Source organism: Myxine glutinosa, chromosome 8 (assembly GCF_964187855.1).
Source record: "Myxine glutinosa chromosome 8, kmMyxGlut1.1, whole genome shotgun sequence".
Classification (NCBI taxonomy): domain Eukaryota; kingdom Metazoa; phylum Chordata; class Myxini; order Myxiniformes; family Myxinidae; genus Myxine; species Myxine glutinosa.
The window spans coordinates 60,918,205-60,939,014 of NC_136268.1; the positions used below are offsets into that span (position 1 = coordinate 60,918,205).

The 20,810-nt window shown below is 42.6% G+C and overlaps 1 protein-coding gene across 1 annotated transcript in view; it reads right to left on the reverse strand.

The window, feature by feature from the left end:
• The window catches only part of LOC137415270 (neural cell adhesion molecule 1), an 84,528-nt gene extending 64,057 nt beyond the window's left edge, over positions 1–20,471 (reverse strand). The window contains exon 1 of the mRNA XM_078783957.1: positions 20,333–20,471. Within this exon, the coding sequence (XP_078640083.1) occupies positions 20,333–20,471 (139 nt within the window). The remainder of the gene's footprint in view (positions 1–20,332) is intronic.
• Positions 20,472–20,810: the final 339 nt, after the last annotated feature.

Sequence of the window (20,810 nt, forward strand, 5' to 3'; positions counted from 1 at the left end):
TGGATAATTTGATGTATCCATGGCAACTCTTTTTGTTGGGGGGAAGGGGGTGAATTTTGCAAGTTTCGTGCTCTACATCTTTCTTGTTTGTCTGTTTTCCTGAATGTCTGAGCAGGATATCTCAAAAAGTTATGGACAGATTCAGACGAAACTTTGTGGACAGGTTGGGAATGTGGCAAGGACGGATTGATTCGATTTTACTGAAGATCCGGATATGGATCAAGATATGAGAATTTTTTTACTTTTTCAAAGTGATCCTTCACCATTGAGTGATAGGGCCAAAAACGATATATAGCAGGATATTTCAAAAAGTTGTGAAAGACTTATGACAAAACTTGGTGAATGAGTTGGTTAGGTAACAAGAACAAGCCGATTCAATTTTGGTTCAGGTCCGGATCCAGATCCAGCCTATCAATGTGATACAAAACGTATACTGTTCAGCCTGTCAGAGATATACACCCTACTGAGTGCCGTTCCAATTAATGGAAGTCATAAGAGTGGAAACATTAGTCATTTTGTCTCTGTTGGAATACAAACGCTGCTTGAAAGTGAAGATTTTTAAAAGGTTGTATGTGCAGGAGAATTTGGAATAACGACCTACAAAAAGGGAATGAAATAAGAGTTAGCCATAATGATTGGACAAGCATCACGAGTAGACCAGACCCAGCAGGGAAGGCAGATTTTTCCCACCATAAAAATAGTTCATGATCCCGCTGAGTTTATTTATATAAGGGTCTAGGCTCATGGAGAAGCTTAACGACAAGGACAGCAGGTTTGTAAGCTACCAAATGGTCTATCAGGATGGACATATGCAAAAAGGAATGACACGAAACCGAGTAATAATGCCTCAGAGAAGAACAGAATGGGAAATAATATGAGCGTGCGTAGGGGCAGCACTTTTAAAAGACTGAAGTGAGGAGGATGAGAAAATGCACATACGGGAGGCAATGGTGCCACAGTCGAGAGGATAAGGGGAGAATGAATGCAGGTGGGCAATCAAGTCATGTGAACGTTTGACTTTGGGAGGGTGAGCAAGTACGGGGTTTGTGGCAGTTTTATGGCGGAGCCTGGAGGACAATGCCGTCTAGAACAGCGTTTGTCTGTCCGTATGTCCCCCAAACGCACACCAATCAAAGCTGAGGATCTGGTCACATGACAGAGGGACACATTGAGTGACCATTACAGTTGAATATTTTACTAAAAGGAAATAAATGTTTTGGGGTCCCAGCAGGTGTCGTAAGGCAGGTAGGAGGTTTCAGAAATTCCTCAATATACAATAATTTTGAAATGCCATCGACATGGACCTTGTTCTCAAATCCGGAAGTGACCAGATGATAATGGTTCACTGGTTTGATAACATCTCAATACAATCATGATTTAACATTGTATTTTGATATATCAATACCATAGTATTAATTTGTGATTGAAATGATGAATGATGCTGTTTGTAATGAAAATATAGAGATATTGATTTTAAAACAGAATGAGGAAATGACGTACAGGTTTCCATCCGTGACATTCACGGATTAACCATTTGCAGTTTCGCCATTGACTGGATATAGCAACATTCAGATTGGGCACGTTTTCGTTCAAGTCATTCACAAACATGCTGTCAATGTCTGATGTTCGACTGAAGGTGGATCAGGAATGTGGAATTTTTTGGTTCATCGTTTGCCATTCGCCGTTTTTTTACCCGTCATTCCTGAAGTCCAAAAAAAATTAATACTTAACATTATTTAATACTTAACATCCCCACCCAGGTCATACTATCCTCTTCAACTAAAGCAGGGGTTCCCAACCTTTTTTGTGTTATGGCCCCCTTGGCTCCCAGAGCACATCCCCAGCACCCCCCTCCCTTTCGTGAGGGTCAAGCAGCGGAGCACGTGTAAGTAGGCTGGGGGGGTCTGATGGCATGTCCCCCAGAAATTTTTTGATTTCTAGATGCTCTGTGGTGCATTCTGAGAGGTGTTTTTTTCCTTTAATTAGTTATTTTGTTTGTATGAGAATTGGTAAATTATTACACAGAAAATGAGGAATTCCAAGTAGCCAACATGAACATTTAGTTCCATAGTTTTTTTTCTGTTCCTTACTGGCTCCCAACTACATCGTTTTTGGAAGAAGCAAACAAAGCAACGTCACTAGAATGATGCATGTTTGATATGAGATTTTAATATTATCAGTAGCAACACTATGGACAGCATAAAATAGAACTGTCGGACAAGAAAACAGTATGAAAAGGTCCAAGTCAAGAATATGTGAAAACTAAAAACCTCTGTTGTGTCTGTATTTAACGCAGTGTGTTATAATCTCACAAAAAGAAACTAAATTCGACAACAACTCAGGTAATCAAAACTAGGGATGCGGTGCATGCGCCGTAAAAGCAAATTAAAAACTCAGTGGGATGGCTGAAATTGCATTTCTGCTACCAATTGGAGTATCCGTGGTTGAGTCACAGTCAGGGCACAGTGGAGGTCATCTTCCACGTGGAGCCGATTACGCTGTTTCGATTTGATATTCAACAGCGTGGAAAACCCCGCTTCGCAGAGATAGGTAGACAAGAATGGCAGAAGTACATGGATAGCTATCTGGCTGATATTAGGGTAGTGACCCATTCCCACCCAAAACTCCGTCAAGCTCTTCTCTTCGAATGTGTCTTTGGCAAATGAATCATTTCGGCGATCCAGGAATTCATCTTGCATTGCCTCCGGCATGATCTCCATGCAAAGGTTGACGGAAAAATAATTCCTCACAAGTTTTGCCTCATTGTCGTCTTAATCAGGAAAATACTTATGAAATTCTAGCTCCAGTGACTGCAGATGCTCAAGAATGTCATTTTTCAGTATGGGATCAAGCTGTTTTCCCATGCTGTCTTGCAATTCAGACATTTTTTCGAACATAGCAATGTTTCCTGTGTTCACTTTCCTGTGCCAGTTTTGGAGCTTGGCAACTAATCTTCTGAGATGATTGTGGAAAAGAATAATATTAGTCGCTATTCCTTGGAGCTTGAGGTTCAGCTGGTTCTGCTGCTCGAAAATGTCAGCAAGATAAGCAAGTCGTTCGTTGGACAATTCTTCGTCGTAATGCTGCAGAGGTCATGTTTCCCTTGAAGATTTAAGAAATGTTTGACTTCGAAGTTCAAAGATGCGGTTCAAACCATTCTCTTTCGAAAGCCAGCATACAGCAGTATAGTATAGCAATGTTTCATGTTCCGCGTTCATGTCTTTGCACAGCTCCTTGAACATTCGGGTGTTGAGAGCCCCTGCCTTGATGTAGTTAACAATCTTGATTACGACTTCAAGAACTTTCTTCAATGAGAGAGGGAGAGTCTTACAAGCAAGGGTGGAGCGATGAATCATACAGTCGGCTCCTTTCGCTTGTGGTGCCAGCATCTTCACTTTTGCTTGGAATCCAGATTTGGAACCAAGCATGGCAGGAGCAACGTCAGTACAGACACCGCATACATTCTCCCACTGAATTAGTCCCGCATTGAAGAACAACTTCATTTTTTCCATGACGTCGTTAGCTTTTGTCGTTGTCTCCAGGGCACCGCAGAACAAGAATTCTTCCTTGATATCATCTCCCTTGACATAGCGAACGAATGCCAGTAGTTGAAAAGAAGAAAACAAGCCGAACGGCGCCGCCTTAATCTCATTGATGATCTGTTGTTTCACATCTTCCGACATGTCATGGATACGACGCTTCACTGTGTTATTCGATAAAGACACCTGTTCAACTTTGCGAGCCTCTGCCTTGCTGAGAACCCATTTGACAATGAGGAGGGTACAAGGCTTGATGAGTGTCTCCCCAATCGAGTGGGGTTTTTTCTTCTTTGCAATTTCAAGAGAAATTTCATAAGAAGCCTGGACAGTTGCTACATTTTGTTGTTGAAAAGCTCCTCCCTCATCCAACTTCTGTCGCTTTAAATTTCTTTCATGTTGCTTAAAAAATTTGGGATCCTGCTTTGCATGTTGTGCGTGATTCGTCTCGAGGTGCAACTTCAACTTGGATGGCCTCATGGATTCAGTACTCAAAACCTTGTAACACAGCACACATTGTGGTTTCTCTTGGCCAGACACGGTAATGGACGTGAATCCAAGCTTTATGCATTCGTCAAGATACTTTTTTTTTTTTTACTCCTTGAAGCCATAACGTCAAATCTGCAATAGGAAAAAAACAAAAACAATATCAAAGTCAAAACAATTTTTTTTTACATTTTTTAAATTTTAGTATGGTTCAAATTACCCCATGGCCCCCCGAGAAATACACCATGGCCCCCAGGTTGAGGACCACGGAACTAAAGTATCAAACAAGCCTGGCTACACCATCCCCACCCAGACTATTGCTCTTGTTTCTTTTCATTTTCATATCAAAGTTAATGGTAGAGAGAGGTGCACTGCATGGTTGAAAACACTAGGAAAGCAGCTCCAGAGCTGGAGAATTGAGGAACAAAAGAGTAAAGATGTGCAGTAAGTCTGTATTGTGGGATTTTTTCCAGGATGTGTTTACGAGAGGAACATATGCATCTTGGAGTAATTATGGGATGGTCAGAAGACAGGGAGAGAGAGAGCCAAGGGAGCTCGATCATCATCATGGGAGAAACCAATAAATGTGGAAATGAAGTAGACTTCCCTAAGTTCCAGAAACAAACAACTTCCTGAAGCTTATAATCCAAATCCTTAATAATACCACTGCGTTCAGGTGTATTTACAAGCCTATTAAGATGCCATTCCAGTGTACTCATCACCAAACCACAACTGCAGCCAAAGATTGGATGCATAGACAGAAAAAGATTCAGATATATAGAAAGACAGAAGTGGCGGTAATATAAACGGGAGGAGGGGGGAGAGGACGGGGGGACGGTATAAATGGAGTCGGAGATTGAAAGAGGTGAATTTGGGATGTATTAATGGGGGTAGAAGAGATCAAGGTTTTGGATGGGGGAAGACAAGAGATGGTGGTTAGCAGCTGTTTTAAAGACCTGAAGGGAGGAGTGGGATTGAATAGAGTGTGTGAGTTTGTTCCAAAGGTGGGAGAAAAGAGGAATGAAAGAGTGAAGGTGAGCAGAGAGTCTTGATTTTGGCAGTTTCACCAGAAGAGGGTTGCTGGCAGATCTTGTGCATCCTGAAGGAATATTTGAGGGACAGAGCACAGACAGAGCTGAGGGAGCTAAGCCAGAGAGGAGTCTGTAGAAAACAGAAAGACCACCAACCTGCCTGTGGTGAGAGAGTGAAAGGCCCTCAGAATCAGCTTCATCGCGGGAGATTCCAATGATTCTGAATGCTTTGGTTTCAACCGCGTGAAGCCGAGCTAGGTGTAAGGCAGGAGCACCAGCCCAGAGAGGAGAGCAGTATTCCATTGAGCTGCGGATGAAAGCCTTGTATGTGGTGAGGAGCTCAGGTGTGCCAAGGAAGGACTTCGCACGACGGAGGATGCCCAGTCGGAGGCCAGCTTGGAAATGTGGTTTTCCCAGGAAAGATCATGGCAGATATTGAGACCCAAAAGCTTGAGTGACAGAACTTCTTCGAGAGGATTCTTGGGAAGGTAGATGGGAGGGTTTTCCAGACGGTCTTTTCGGAGAGACATAGTGGGAGTGTGAGATTTGTCAGGATTGAAAGAAATGTACCACTTGTTTGACCAGTTTTTTTTTTATCCAGGTCTGCAGAGACTGAAGAGGCTGCTGCCTGCCGTTCTGAGGGTTGAGAGTCCAGGAGCAGCTGGGTTTGACTGGGTAAGGTGGGTACAGACAGAGATGGGTTTGGGACACAAGATTTGGAGGCAAACACAGAGTTTAGGCATTCGGCTTTTTCATGGGCTTTGTCAGCAGTGTAGCCATTTGAGGTAAGGGAGGGGATGGAAGGGGAACAAACACCAGAACAGATTTGACAAGATGCCACCAGGATTTGGAAGAGGGAGACATGTTTGAGAGTTCAGTATTGAGAGTCGAAAGATATAGTTCCTGGCTCTCCTGAGGGTGGACATACATTTGTTCCGAGCTTTGTGAAAGGAACTGAGATTGTCTTCAGTTGGATTTGCCTTCCAGGAGGGGAAGGCAAATTGTTTCTGATCAACTGCCTCACCACAAGATTCATTGTATCGTGGACGGGAGGAAGGGTATGACAACTGATTTTTTTTTTTTTAATTGTTAATCAGAATTGAGAAAACTAGGGCATGCCCATACTATATCTATATCTAAAATTATATCCCCCCCCCTCTATTTACATGAAATGGTTTGGTCCAAAGCGAACGGCTTGCGAGTACGGTGACAACCCCCCCCCCTCTATTTACATGAAATGGTTTGGTCCATTCGCAAAGCCAAAGCGAACGGCAGTTACGAATCGCAGTTACGATGAATCGCAAAGTAGTTTTAATTAGTTTTAAAACATAGTTTAACGCCAACATAGTTTGCCAACGTGAAATAAATGAATACGCTCTCAAATGTGCCGTCCGAGGCAGAGTCTGTTCGCCACGTTCGGCACACGTGATAGCTCGCTGCTCTCTGATTGGTTGAATCGTTTTTGGACATAGCTCGGTAACTACTTGTCCGATTAATTTCAAACCTTGAAAAGGCACATCCTCGGGTCCCCAGCAATATACCTGGCAAGTTTAAAGTATATCGGACCGGTAGTTGTCGAGAAACAGCGGTCACAGACATACAAACATACAAACATACAAACAAACATACACACAGAGATTAGTGGAATTATAGATAGATGTGCATAAAAACAAATATTGCAAAATGTTGGCCAATGAAAACAGTATTGCTGAGTGGCCATGTAATCGAGGTTATTGAACACCACAAAATATTTGTCGTAGAAATGAACCTGAATAAAGATTATTGTGGCCACATAAGATAGGTGTCTGCATTAGACAAGCGGCCACATAATCAAGGTTTGCATAATCAATCAATTGGAAAAAAATAGGTTAAAGATCATATCAAACCATAATATGTCAACATGACCTAGTTTGTAAAAAGGCTTCGACAACACACCAAAGGTGCGTCATCTCCTAAATGTCAATATGTAATCCTTTGCCAAATTAAGATATCTCGTATCCGAATGCATATTCAGATCTTCAACAAAATCGAATCGATTAGTCCTTGTCTCGCACACAACCTCTACCAGGTTTCGTCCAAATCCGTCCACAACTTTTTGAGATATCCTGCTATATATAGTTTTTGGCTCTATCTCCCAATAGTGAAGAATCACTTAAAAAGTTCTACTAGCCGGATCCGAATCCGGATCTTCACCAAAATCTAATCATTTCGTTCTCGTCACATACACTACCTCTCTGCCAAATTTCATCCGAATCTGCACACAACTTTTTGAGTTATCTTGTTCACAGACAGACAAACAAACAGACAGGCAGGTGAAAACATAACCTCCATCCACCTTCGGTGGCGGAGGTAAAAATAGAACTCGTCTCACACGGCTAGTTTAATGAGCTGTTCATGATAGTCATATTAAATATTGCACAACATGCTATTTGACCCAGTCGGGTCGGTCGCAATGATTCATGTTCCGAGTTCCTTTTCTAAATCAGGGCACAATTTTAAGGACACCTAAAAGGTCACGCACTCGACAATCACAGGTGCAAAAATCCAAGGCAATATGCAGACCTTTTAAATCCCGAAATTCCGGAGTTTGGGATCGAACTTGAACAGTGAACTCTCGGTAAAGGCGATCTAAATAATTCAGCATATTGTGAACATATAGTATGAAAAATGACCTAAAAACGCATAAATGTAGTGGTTAGTGTCGCATCAAATCCACCTCAGTACTACAAAACGTGATTGCTGGTGAAATATGTAAATATCATGTAATAACCTTCCCAGGCGCACAAAACGCATATTGTATTAAAAACATTACTGCTTGTTCTTTCACCGTGACAAGGAATGCATCGTCATTCTGCATCTATAAAGTTGTAATGGCAGCCATTATGTTTCCACAAGGACGACCAATGAGATTGGGTTTGCATCCGTGTGAAAGCACCCATGTGGCCACCGAAAGAGCCTAGAGCCTTATGAATCAAACCAAGCAAGTCCTTGTCAGCCAAATGAAAACACACTTGTGCTCGGGCGATAAGCGAAGGAGCACATTTCTCATACGTTGTACAATACACGTGCCGCTGTGTACTTCACTGTCAATATCGTACCATATCATCATATGTTTAGCACAAGTAACCTCCAGGGCTTTGCCAGACACTCTATTTGTCTTGCATTGCCACCTGGCTATACATATATATATATATATATATATATATATATATATATATATATATATATATATATATATATATATATATATATATATATATATACAGACTTGGCATTTAATATGGATTTTTTTTTTTCTTGACCCGGTTTAATTTCTGAACTCGGTATATCAATCTGGTGAGTTTCTTTTACGCTTCGGTGATTTCTTTGTTAAAAGAACCATGTCACTGATTGTCTGTCGCAGCAAGAAGTCAATAACAGGATTATATCACAGGTGGCGTGACAAAATGTACGGACAGGTATATTTGACGATTGGCTTCACAATCGGGTATATAAGGGTTGTTGCGTTCTGTATTAGTGGAAAACAACTGCTGCACGTCGACAAAAGTTATTGCCGCTTCCCCTGGAGATGGTCCGTCAACTCGACAATGCTGTTTGTCATTTAGTGGTGGCTTTACGAAATTCCGACATGAAACAGCGTGCTATTGCTTGGCAGTATGGCATCACTCAAGGTCAGGTGTCAAAGATCCTGAAACGAAATGCTCAAAGGGGTGTCCCTACTCCAATACCAAGGCCAGGACGTCCCCGCAGAACCACAAGGAGGGATGATCGCCAGCTGCACCGGTTAGTCTGCAATGGCCATACCAAGTCAGCTAATCGGCTTAGGGCTGAGTGGCAGCAACTGACAAATGTGCCTGTATCCAGAAGGCTAGTCGACCAACGACTGGTTCAAGCAGGCTATCGTGCCAGGCGTCCCCTGAGAAAGCCACGTCTGACCACACAACACCGCCAGCGCCGATTGCAGTGGGCCAGAGAGCACCGTCAATGGCAGCCAGGACACTGGAATCACGTGATCTTCAGTGACGAGTCTAGATTTCTGGTCTATCGTCAAGATGGCCGCGTCCGAGTGCGCAGACAAGTGCATGAAGCCCACAACGAAGATTGTATAGTGCCAAGAGTCCAAGCTGGAGGTGGTGGGTGACCGTTTGGGCTGCTTTTCATGCAGGGGGCAAAACTGACCTGGTTGTTCTGAATGGAAACCTGAACCAGTTCAAGTACAGGGCCATTCTGGAAGAAACATTGCTTCCATTTGTTTGTGCAGCCTTTCGAGGAAACTTTGTCTTCCAAGATGACAATGCACGGCCTCATCCTGCTCGCGTGAACCAACACTTTCTTGCTGACCGTGGTGTAGAGCATATGAAGTGGCCTGCCATGTCCCCGGATATGAATCCGATAGAGAACTTGTGGGCAGAATTAACGCATCAAATCGACAACTTGGGCCAGCAGCCTGCCTCTGTGCGTGAATTGCAGCAAGCTATTGTAACCTCATGGCAAGCGATTCCTGTCCAAACCTTGGCAAATCTCGTGAACAGCATGCCTCAACATGTACGTGCTCTCCTGAATGCTCGTGTGGGTTACACGAAGTACTGAACTGTAATTTTACTGTCCGTAATCCCAGTCGTAATTTAACTTTTGTTTAAATTTTTTTTGGCTAATGTGCAAAATAAAGAGATACTTCTGGAAAATGCACAGAAGTTTAACACAGTACTGTCCGTGAATTGAGTTTTTTTTTTTTTGAATACAAGATCGAGGCTCGTGAAAGAGCGAACATTAATCACACAGAAAGATAAACCGACACAAAAACATATACATCGGGAGCGGTAGACAAGATGGGGAGAGAGGGGGAAGGACACAAACACAACATTTGAGAGCAGGGACCGAGAGACATGGAGACATCGAGAGATCTGAGAGAGGGTGAGGGCTTTGGGGGAGGGGGCATGGGAAGGGGGGGGGGGGGGAGGGAAAGGTATAAAACATATGGACATGGCCAGGACTTCCAGGAAAGAAGTTGGAATTTCAAACAAGGTGGATCTGGGGTGAATTAGCGGGGGTAGAAAAGATCAAGGTTTTGGATGGGGGAAGATAAGAGATGGTGGTGAACAGCTGTTTTAAAGACCTGGAGGGAGGAGTGGGATTGAAGGGAGTGAGGGAGTTTGTTCCAGAGGCAGGAGAAAAGAGGAATGAAAGAGTGAAGGTGAGCAGAGAGCCGAGATTTCGGCAGTTTAACCATCAAAGGGTTGCTGGCAGATCTTGTGCGACCTGTAGGAATATTTGGGGGACAGAGCACAGAGAGAGCTGGGGGTGCAAGGCCGGAGAGGAGTCGGTAGAAGACAGAAAGACCACCTACCTGCCTGCGGTGATTGAGTGAAAGGCCCTCAGAGATAGCTTCATCGCGGGAGATTCCAATAATTCTGAAAGCTTTGGTTTCAACAGCGTGAAGCCGAGCTAGGTGTGAGGCAGGAGCACCGGCCCATAGGGGAGAACAGTATTCCATTGAGCTGCGGATGAAAGCCTTGTATGTGGTGAGGAGCTCAGGTGTGCCGAGGAAGGACTTCGCACGACGGAGGATGCCCAGTCGGCGACTGGCTTTAGAGGCCAGCTTGGAAATGTGGTTTTCCCAAGAAAGATCATGGCAGATAGTGAGACCCAAAAGCTTGAGCGACAGAACTTCTTGGAGAGGATTGTTGAGAAAGTAGATGGGAGGGTTGTCCAGTCAATCTTTTCGGAGAGACATAGTAAGAGTGTGAGATTTGTCAGGATTGAAAGACATGTTCCACTTGTTTGACCAGTCTGTGAGTTTGTCCAAGTCTTCAGAGAGTGAGGAGGCTGCAGACTGCCGATCTGAGGGAAGAGGAATGGAGCGGCAGAGAGTGGAGTCATCAGCAAAGAGATAGAGAGGATTTTCAAGAGAGTCAGAGAGATCATTGATGAAGACCAGAAAAAGCACAGGGCCCAGAACACTGCCTTGGGGAACTCCAGCCTGAACAGGAAGAGGAGATGAGAGAACCCCATTCAGGGCCACACGTTGACGACGACTAGAGAGGAAGTCAGCCAGCCATGCGTGGAGATTTCCATGGATACCAAAGGAGGAGAGTTTGGTGAGCAGAGTGGGGTGCCAGACCGTATCGAAGGCACGTGATATGTCGAGGGGGACAGCTCTAATTTCCTGTTTGGCATTGAGGACCTCCATCCATTGTTGAGACAGCAGAAGCAGCATGTCCAGAGTAGAGTGACCTGGTCTGAAACCAAATTGATGCTCAGAGATCAAGCCATTAGAGAAGAGGAAAGATTTCATATCTGAAGCAATGATGGATTCCATGACTTTGCTGATAATTGGGAGAAGGCTGATTGGTCTGTAATTGCTAGGATCTGTTTTTGCACCTTTTTTGTGCAAAGCGGTGATGTTGGCTGATTTCCAAGCAGATGGCAGTTGACCTTGAGCAAAAGAGAGGGTGAAGAGAACAGAGAGAGGGTGAGATAGAGCAGCAGAGCAGGATTTTAGGACCCGTGGGCTGATGCCGTCGGGTCCAGTTGCAGAATCAGAATCGAGGGTTGACAGAAACTTTTCCACCTTGTCAGGAGGAAAGGACACGGAGTCCAGGAGCAGCTGGGTACGACTGGGTATGGTGGGTGCAGAGAGGGATGGGTTTGGGACACAAGATTTAGAGGCAAACACAGAGTTGAGGCATTCAGCTTTTTCACGTGCGGAGTCAGCTGTGTAGCAGTTTGAGGTAAGGGAGGGGATGGAGAGGGAACAAACACCAGAAACGGATTTGACCAGACGCCACCAGGATTTGGAAGAGGGAGACAGATAAGAGAGTTCGGTCTTGAGAACGGAGAGATATTGTTTCCTGGTTCGTTCGATATCAGTCGAACATCACTTTCAAGTGATGTTCGACTGTGATATCAAGTGATATCGAGTTCGATATTAGTTTACATCACTTTCAAGGATCAATTTATTTGCTTCGAAATGTCAAATGTGGTTTTTGTTTCTTTTAAAGGTCACATTAACAAAATCTAGAATAATTTCAACATGATTCCAATGAACTTTTGGTTCTAAGTCATCTTGAAAAGTAAGTTCACCCCCACAAATTTTTTTTTCCATATTAAATGCCAAGTCTGTATATATATATATATATATATATATATATATATATATATATATATATATATATATATATATATATATATATATATATATATATATACAGTATATATATATATATATATATATATATATATATAATTATATATATATATATATATATATATATATATTTAAAAAAAAAAAATATATATATATATATATATATATATATATATATATATATATATATATATATATATATATATCAGCAAAGATTTGCGGTTGGGAGTAAATCCAAATGACTCCATGGTAAAATCTCCAACCTTTAATTGAACAAACAATGACTCAACGTTTCGATTAACAACATGTGAAGCCACACGCCTCCGTTAATCTTCCTCAAGAGTGATAAAATCATCTCAACATCCCCTTATAAGCAAAGTGGGCGGGGTATATGCAAAGTGGGGTGGGCAAAGCTGGACAGCCAATGAAACCGTATCACACCGCTCTCGTGAACGGAGACGTTATTGACCAAATTCAAAAATCAACCGCATATTAACGGCTCAAAATAATCCTGTAAGCAATGCTGGATTATAACTCAGGTGTTTAGAAAATCAGGAACAATTATTACATTTAATTAAAAGTTAAAGTTGTAAACAATAAAATTGTAAATTTAATTAAAACTGTAAATATATTAAAGCAAAATTTTTTAAGATAAAATAAAATTGCCATCATATCAAGATCATCACATGTGGCCCTATGCGGTAAAGGGGAATGCGGGAAGGAGGGATTAACAATTATATATATATACATATATACAGTCTATATATATATACAGTGCATATCACAGCTTCCTGAAGGTACCCACGAATGCAAAAGCTACCAGAGAAATGACTGCTCCTGATGGTTGTATAGGAACTGCACTTAAAACCATCTGTGATAGGTTGGTTACATTGTTAGTGGATGAGCGTTCACTCTAACAACTAACTATTGTTAGTTCGTTAGTGATGATTCGTTCAGACGGAAGCCTCTCCTCAGTGAAAGACACATGAAAGCCCGCTTGGAGTTTGCAAAAAGCACCTAAAGGACTCTCAGACTGTGAGAAACAAGATTCTGTTGTCTGATGAAACCAAGATTGAACTGTTTGGCTTCCGTCTGGCCACTCTGCCATGAACCCCAGATCGGTGGAGTGTTGCAGTGATGGTTGTCCTTCTGGAAGTTTCTCCCATCTCCACACCGGATCTCTGGAGCTCAGCCAGTGACCATCGGGTTCTTGGTCACCTCTCTTACCAAGGCCCTTCTCCCCCGATTGCTCAGAGTGGCCGGGCGGCCAGCTCTAGGAAGAGTCCTGGTTGTTCCAAACTTCTACCATTTAAGAATTATGGAGGCCACTGTGCTCTTGGGAACCTTCAATGCAGCAGAAATGTTTTTGTCGGCTTCCCCAGATCTGTGCCTCGACACAATCCTGTCTCTGAGCTCTGCAGGCAGTTCCTTCGACCTCATGGCTTGGTTTTTGCTCTGATATGCATTGTCAGCTGTGAGACCTTATATAGACAGGTGTGTGCCTTTCCAAATCATGTCCAATCAATTGAATTTACCACAGGTGGACTCCAATCAAGGTGTAGAAACATCTCAAAGATGATCAAGAGAAATGCGAGGTACATGAGCTAAATTTCAAGGGTCTGAATACTTATGTCAATGTGATATTTCAGTTTTTTCTTTTTAATAAATTTGCAAAACTTTCTAAAATCCTGTTTTCTCTTTGTCATTATGGGGTATTGAGTGTAGATTGATGAGGGAAAAATGAATTTAAACGATTTCAGCATAAGGCTGCAACATAACAAAATGTGAAAAAAGTGAAGGGGTCTGAATACTTTCTGAATGCACTGTATATATATAATTAAAACTCGTCACATATATATTTATATGTCACATATATTTTAGCCTCGTCACATATATATATATATATATATATATAAATACTAACGCTGAGATCGCTGAATATACTGAAAGCGATTGAGGAAAAGACTACCAGGAACCAAAATGTGCATGCAGAGCATCAACAGCTGCTTGGAAGGTGCATTTGATGGTCATTGGATCTCATTTGTTGGTTGAAAGTCGAGAAAATCTGCTGGCAGTGCAAAACCTTCTGTACCCAAGCAGTGTAAAGGAATGCCTCACTTAACGTGCTGCCGCCATGTGTTGTAATTCGAATCCTCGTAAGTCCGTTTCGAACGGCTGATACCATCGGCACCATATGGGACCGTGGCCTCGCCTGGGACGAGCAGGGATGGTGCAGGTGGAGGTAACGAAAAATCAGCCATCCTCGTCACCAAATGATATGTGCAGTAATGACTCAAGACCTACTGCTTGTAAATGGCAACTGCTTATTAACAGCTTTAACAAGTCGTCATAGATTGGCCTTTACGCCTCAGACTATGTGTCTCTCTGAGCTGCTCCCACTCCAACAAACCCATCCAGCAACCGTCACTGCCGTTCCGGCCATTTCCGATGACGTCACTGCCATATCCAAGCATCAATTCGAAGCACGTGAATTCTAAACATAACAAGGTCATTAGTTCAATCCCCATCCATGTCATACCAAAGATTTAAAAACACGTATGTGCTGCTACCTTACTTGGTGCTCAGCACTTAAGAGCACTATTTAGAAACTAGTAAAAAGCCCGTCAAAAATGACAGGTTGGAACAGTTTATTCGACGGTGCAGCCTTGTGAGCGTGCCAACGTCTGAAGCCTCGGCCTAGTGTCAGGTGGGTTTGTATATCATCTTCTTTATTTATTAGACATCCTACGGACATAAATGAACACTCGTTTTACTCTGCGCGCATTGCACCTCCCTATGCAGCGAATTCCACCTCCGTGCACCTTGGATTTATTGTTTTGTTTTGTTTTAAACGCTTCTGTACACCTCCCTCGATGCTCGGTTTGCAAGCCACCGTCTACAATTCCAACAGAAGAGACATAATTACTTTTTTTATGGAAAATGTTTTTCAGGTTGTTTTAGCCTCAAAAAATAGACCGTAGTGAACACACATTTGTGCTAAACGATCGGCCTTTAAAACCTACGCTTATGAAGGGGGACAGACATCTGTACAAACACACAAACTGACATTGTGTTTTATACGTTTAGATACATAGAGCACGGACAAACAACACTGGGAAGGCAATGGCGAATCACATAGCCAAGAAACTGCTTTGGTTGCACCAACGCTCTGCAGAGTATAACCCGTCTTTTTCACGCCGTGAGGTGCATGGAGCTGCCAAGGAGGTTTCATTGGCTAAGGAGTCCAATCCTGGAAGGGTCGCCACTCCGACACAGGATACTCGAATGGCTTATTGCCCCCAGTACTCATTTTTCCGACTTCAGAAGGATGACAGGCTGAGTCAACCCACCTGGTGTTAATTCAACGGGGAGAGACAGGGGCTCAAACTCAAAACCTTAAGATCTCAAGCCATCCACATTAACCGTTAAGTCAACCCGAGGCTTCCTGTAAAGAGTATGGCACTTTAAAAAAATAGTTTTCTCCTCGTTTTAATTATAATAGCTCTGTGGAGTGGAGCTATTAACTTTTTTGAATGCCAGAGTTGCCAGATTAATTAAAAACTTCCCTTTGACTCCATGACAATACTCCTTGGGGTCACGATGGCAGCACATTCTGATTGTGTAATATAATCCATGTTTTACCCTCACGAGTATATTGATCTGTATGGCAGCATCCTGAAATTCAAACGCATATGCAACATCAATTGTGTTGTAACGTTGTTTAAAAAAAAAGAAAAGAAATCACTGTTTTGTAAAAAAAAAAAAAATTCAATTAACGCATTAAATTGAGATAATGTAGAATTTTTGTATTTACTACCTCCGCAATATAATGCTCGGAGCAGAACCACCTTTTGCTTACTAATGCAACATTCGTTTTCCAAATGCAAAGATTATCCCATAATATAAATGAGCCTGACTTTTTAAATGACATATTCGATGCTCTTGGAAAGTAATAGAGCTTGATCTTGGGCAGAAAGTTGGATATTTATAGCTCAAGAGGAGGATGGGATGTTGAGGGGAGGGAGGGTGAATGGTGGCACTTCTATAAATAGCAACTACGTCACACACCGTGGTTGCACTTTTCTGATCTGTTCATTCGAGCTCTGCAGATGTTCCAGCTTTCAGATTTTACGTTTCGGGATAACAGACCAAAATATGGAGAACGTGCCTGGAACGTCAGAATGAACACAGCCAACATTATTATTGGTCCTTCTCCCGTTTAATTAGCCATGATTATAAGGCTGGGCAATCAACTGAGGGAATGCACAGATGGCATTCAAAGCAATTTGTCATGTTTGAGTCTCTGTTATCTCCCGAGGGCATATCCATTATTCCTGTTCATTCTGAGGGTGTTCCTGTTCATGTAACTCTCAAATATGTCAACCTCAAAACAGAAATCTACTCCGACTTAAAATGGCCCCAATTAATCCCATCTTCTTGCAGAGTCTTCCACAGGAGATAGATTGGTCCATGTCTTTCACGAACCGATTGGCCAGGCCCGACGTTAAACTGGAGCTGATTGGGGCAGGAATTTGAAAATGATTGAGTGTTCTGGTGATTGGATGGTCTAGCTCTAGACCTAGAGGCAGGGTGATTTTTTTTTTTTTTTTGCAGGGTGATTTTTTTTTCTGCAGGGTGATTTTTTTTTTTGCAGGGTGATTTTTTTTTTTGCAGGGTGATTTTTTTTTGCAAGGTGAATTTTTTTTTTTGCAGGGTGATTTTTTTTTCTGCAGGGTGATTTTTTTTTCTGCAGGGTGATTTTTTTTCTTTTTGCAGGGTGATTTTTTTTTCTGCAGGGTGATTTTTTTTTTTGCAGGGTGATTTTTTTTTTTGCAGGGTGATTTTTTTTTTTGCAGGGTGATTTTTTTTTGCAAGGTGAATTTTTTTTTTTGCAGGGTGATTTTTTTTTCTGCAGGGTGATTTTTTTTTCTGCAGGGTGATTTTTTTTCTTTTTGCAGGGTGATTTTTTTTTCTGCAGGGTGATTTTTTTTCTTTTTGCAGGGTGATTTTTTTTCTGCAGGGTGATTTTTTTTCTGCAGGGTGATTTTTTTTTTTTTTGCAGGGTGACTTTTTTTTTTTTGCAGGGTGATTTTTTTTTTTGCAAGGTGATTTTTTTTTCTGCAGGGTGATTTTTTTTTTTTTTGCAGGGTGACTTTTTTTTTTTTGCAGGGTGACTTTTTTTTTGCAGGTTGACTTCTTTTTTTTTTGCAGGGTGATTTTGTTTGTTTTTTTTGCAGGGTGATTTTGTTTGTTTTTTTTGCAGGGTGATTTTTGTTTTTTTGCAGGGTGATTTTTTTTTTTGCAGGTTGACTTCTTTTTTTTTTGCAGGGTGATTTTTTTGGTTTTTTTGCAGGGTGATTTTTGTTTTTTTGCAGGGTGATTTTTTTTTCTTGCAGGGTGATTTTTCCTTTAAGCAGCTAACTCTGAGGGCCTTTCACTCACTCACCGCAGGCAGGTTGGTGGAATTTCTGTCTTATACTGACTCCTCTCCGGCCTAGCTCCCCCAGCTCTGTCTGTGCTCTGTCCCCCAAATATTCCTACAGGTCGCACAAGATCTGCCAGCAACCCTCTTATGGTGAAACTGCCAAAATCAAGAGTCTCTGCTGAACTTCACTCTTTCATTCCTCTTTTCTCCCGACTCTGGAACAAACTCCCTCACTCTCTTCAATCCCACTCCTCCCTCCAGGTCTTTAAAACAGCTGTTCACCACCATCTCTTATCTTCCCCCATCCAAAACCTTGATCTTTTTTACCCCCGCTAATTTCACTCCAGATCCACTTTTTTGAAATACCGACTTCTTTCCTGGAAGTCCTTGGTGTCCTTGTGTTTTATATCTCTCCCACCCCCCCTTCCCATGCCTCCTTCCCCCAAGCCCTCTCCCTCCCACAGATCTCCTGATATTCCTGTGCTCTCCTGTTGTACTTGTGTGCTTCCCTCTCTCTCCCCATCTTGTCTCCCACTCCCTTTATGTTTTTTTTTTATGTGTCCATTTGTTTTTTGTGATAAACTAGGGCATTGCCCGTACGTGGGTGCCCGTTCCTTGCCAATGCCCGTACTATATATATATCTAAAATTATATCCCCCCCCCCCTCTATTTACATGAAATGGTTTGGTCCAAAGCGAACGGCTTGCGAGTACGGTGACAATCCCCCCCCTCTATTTACATGAAATGGTTTGGTCCAAAGCGAACGGCTTGCGAGTACGGTGACAATCCCCCCCCCTCTATTTACATGCAATGGTTTGGTCCAAAGCGAACGGCTTGCGAGTCCGGTGACAATCCCCCCCCCCCCTCTATTTACATGCAATGGTTTGGTCCAAAGCGAACGGCTTGCGAGTCCGGTGACAATCCCCCCCCTCTATTTACATGCAATGGTTTGGTCCAAAGCGAACGGCTTGCGGAGTTTGGTAAAGAAATCGCCATAGCGCGGTAACTACTCCTCCGATTAATATGAAACCTTGAAAAGGCACGTAATGGCGCACACGCTCGCTCTGACATCGGCCACGCCTACGCAACAAAGCGTTCTGTGATTGGCTGCCGGAAGTGAAGTCTTCACTGTCCGGAAGTTCGCAAATCGCAGTTAGGATGAATCGTTTTAATTTAATCGCAGTTTGAATTCGTTTTAAAACATAGTTTAACGGCAACATAGTTTTCCAACGTGAAATAAATGAATACGCTGTCAAATGTGCCGTCCGAGGCAGAGTCTGATCGCCACGTTCGGCACACGTGATAGCTCGCTGCTCTCTGATTGGTTGAAGCGTTTTTTGGACATAGCTCGGTAAGTACTTGTCCGATTAATTTCAAACCTTGAAAAGGCACATCCTCGGGTCCCCAGCAATATACCTGGCAAGTTTCAAGTATATCGGACCCGTGGTTGTCGAGAAACAGCGGTCACAGACACACAGACACACAGACACACAGACACACAGACACACAGACACACAGACACACAGACACACCGAGATTGCTGGAATTATAGATAGATGTTAGTTCTTGTATACCAAAAAAGAAAAAAAAAATGTTCAACATCCAATACAGTTAAACTAATGTTGGTTAAAAAAGAAAAGAAATCAAGAGTCGCATTAGTGACTCGCCAAGTTATTTCAAGACTACAATATACGCAATGCATATCGGTGTGGAAGAAGAAGCGTTCACGACATGGCTATCTGTACAGGCATTGTTTAAAGAGCAAAAGTTAGGTTTTTGTTGTGACTTGCAGTGAGTTCCATAATCATGGGCGTATCAAGCATTAGAAATGGCCAGGAATAGTTTTGCAACTATGCCACTTCTGTTGAATTTCAGTTATTGAAGAGCATTTGGGGGATCAGAAAAGTGAACATAGCTTGCCAAGAACTTGAGGTTAAAATCCCACACCTTGGAGAGAGGGACCAATGAGAGACGTTCAAGGAGGTGAGAAATGATAAGTAATTTCACTCACTGTTAGTTAATTTATCACTTGGTTGTCATTATTATTATAATGAAGTATTACTTCCATTGAATGTCATTGCTTGTGTTTGGGAAGCTATCATTTAAACACTCCCAATTCCATTGAGAGAGTGACTGCATGCCTAACAGCAGACTTGAAAAAGATCAAAAATTGGTCTAGTGTTTGGAACGTAATTGTAAATCAAGGTAACTCCCAACATCCTCACAATGTCTCTCGACATAGATCCTCGAGCAATTCTACTTAGTTCTGTAGTCAACCTCTGGAAGAAGTCCTGTCCATTAAACTCTTGGTTTACACCCTCACGCATGACCTCCAATGGATAGAGCACATGTCCAAGTTGGCAGCTAAATCCAGGTGGAGATATGGTATTCTGCACTGGCAAATATCGTCATTGGTCAGCCAGCCGGAACACGTCTTCAATGAAGGTCAAACCCTCCCCCTTATCCCCCCACATCCGCCCCCACCCCTCACTCACATCCCCAATTTAATTATCTGGCCAATCCGTCGAAGAGTTGCAATCCCGGCCTGGAGCTCTTCGGCCTCAATGTCACAACCTGTCTTGGGTAAACTATATCTCCAAACTGGTCCCAGAGGCTAACCGACACCTTGGACAGAGCCAAGCCCATTCTGAGCCGTGCAGAGTTCACATCCACGGTGCTCTTCATACAAGGCCTTTATCCCATGTACCATTTAGGATGACATTGCACGATGAGCTGCTATAGATGCTTTCCATCTTGATGTCCTGTAAGCTGTTGAGGCCAAAGCTTTTTACCAAAGTGGTATCCCCTGGCAGGAGGCTCAGTCCCAAGGTTTGTGTTTCATCCATCATAGGCAGGTTGGTAGACTCACAATTGTTTAGTGTTTTACCTCTGACATTACTCCACCCACCCTTTCTTCCCTCCCTCCAGTTTACAGTCCTCTGGGGTTGTACCCACACCTGTTTTTCTTCCTTAAGTCAAAACTGGATGTGCACTTTCATTTCTGTATCCCTCTATTATTTTGAATATGGGGATACCTCTTTCAGATCATCTCCCATCCAAAACCATGATTTTCTCTACCCCTATTAACCCAACCCAAGTCCACCTTTTTCCAAATTCCCAGTTTTTCCATCGTGAGAGTTTGCAGCTGCCTCCACCTTATCCACCCTGTGCGTCCTTTATCCTGG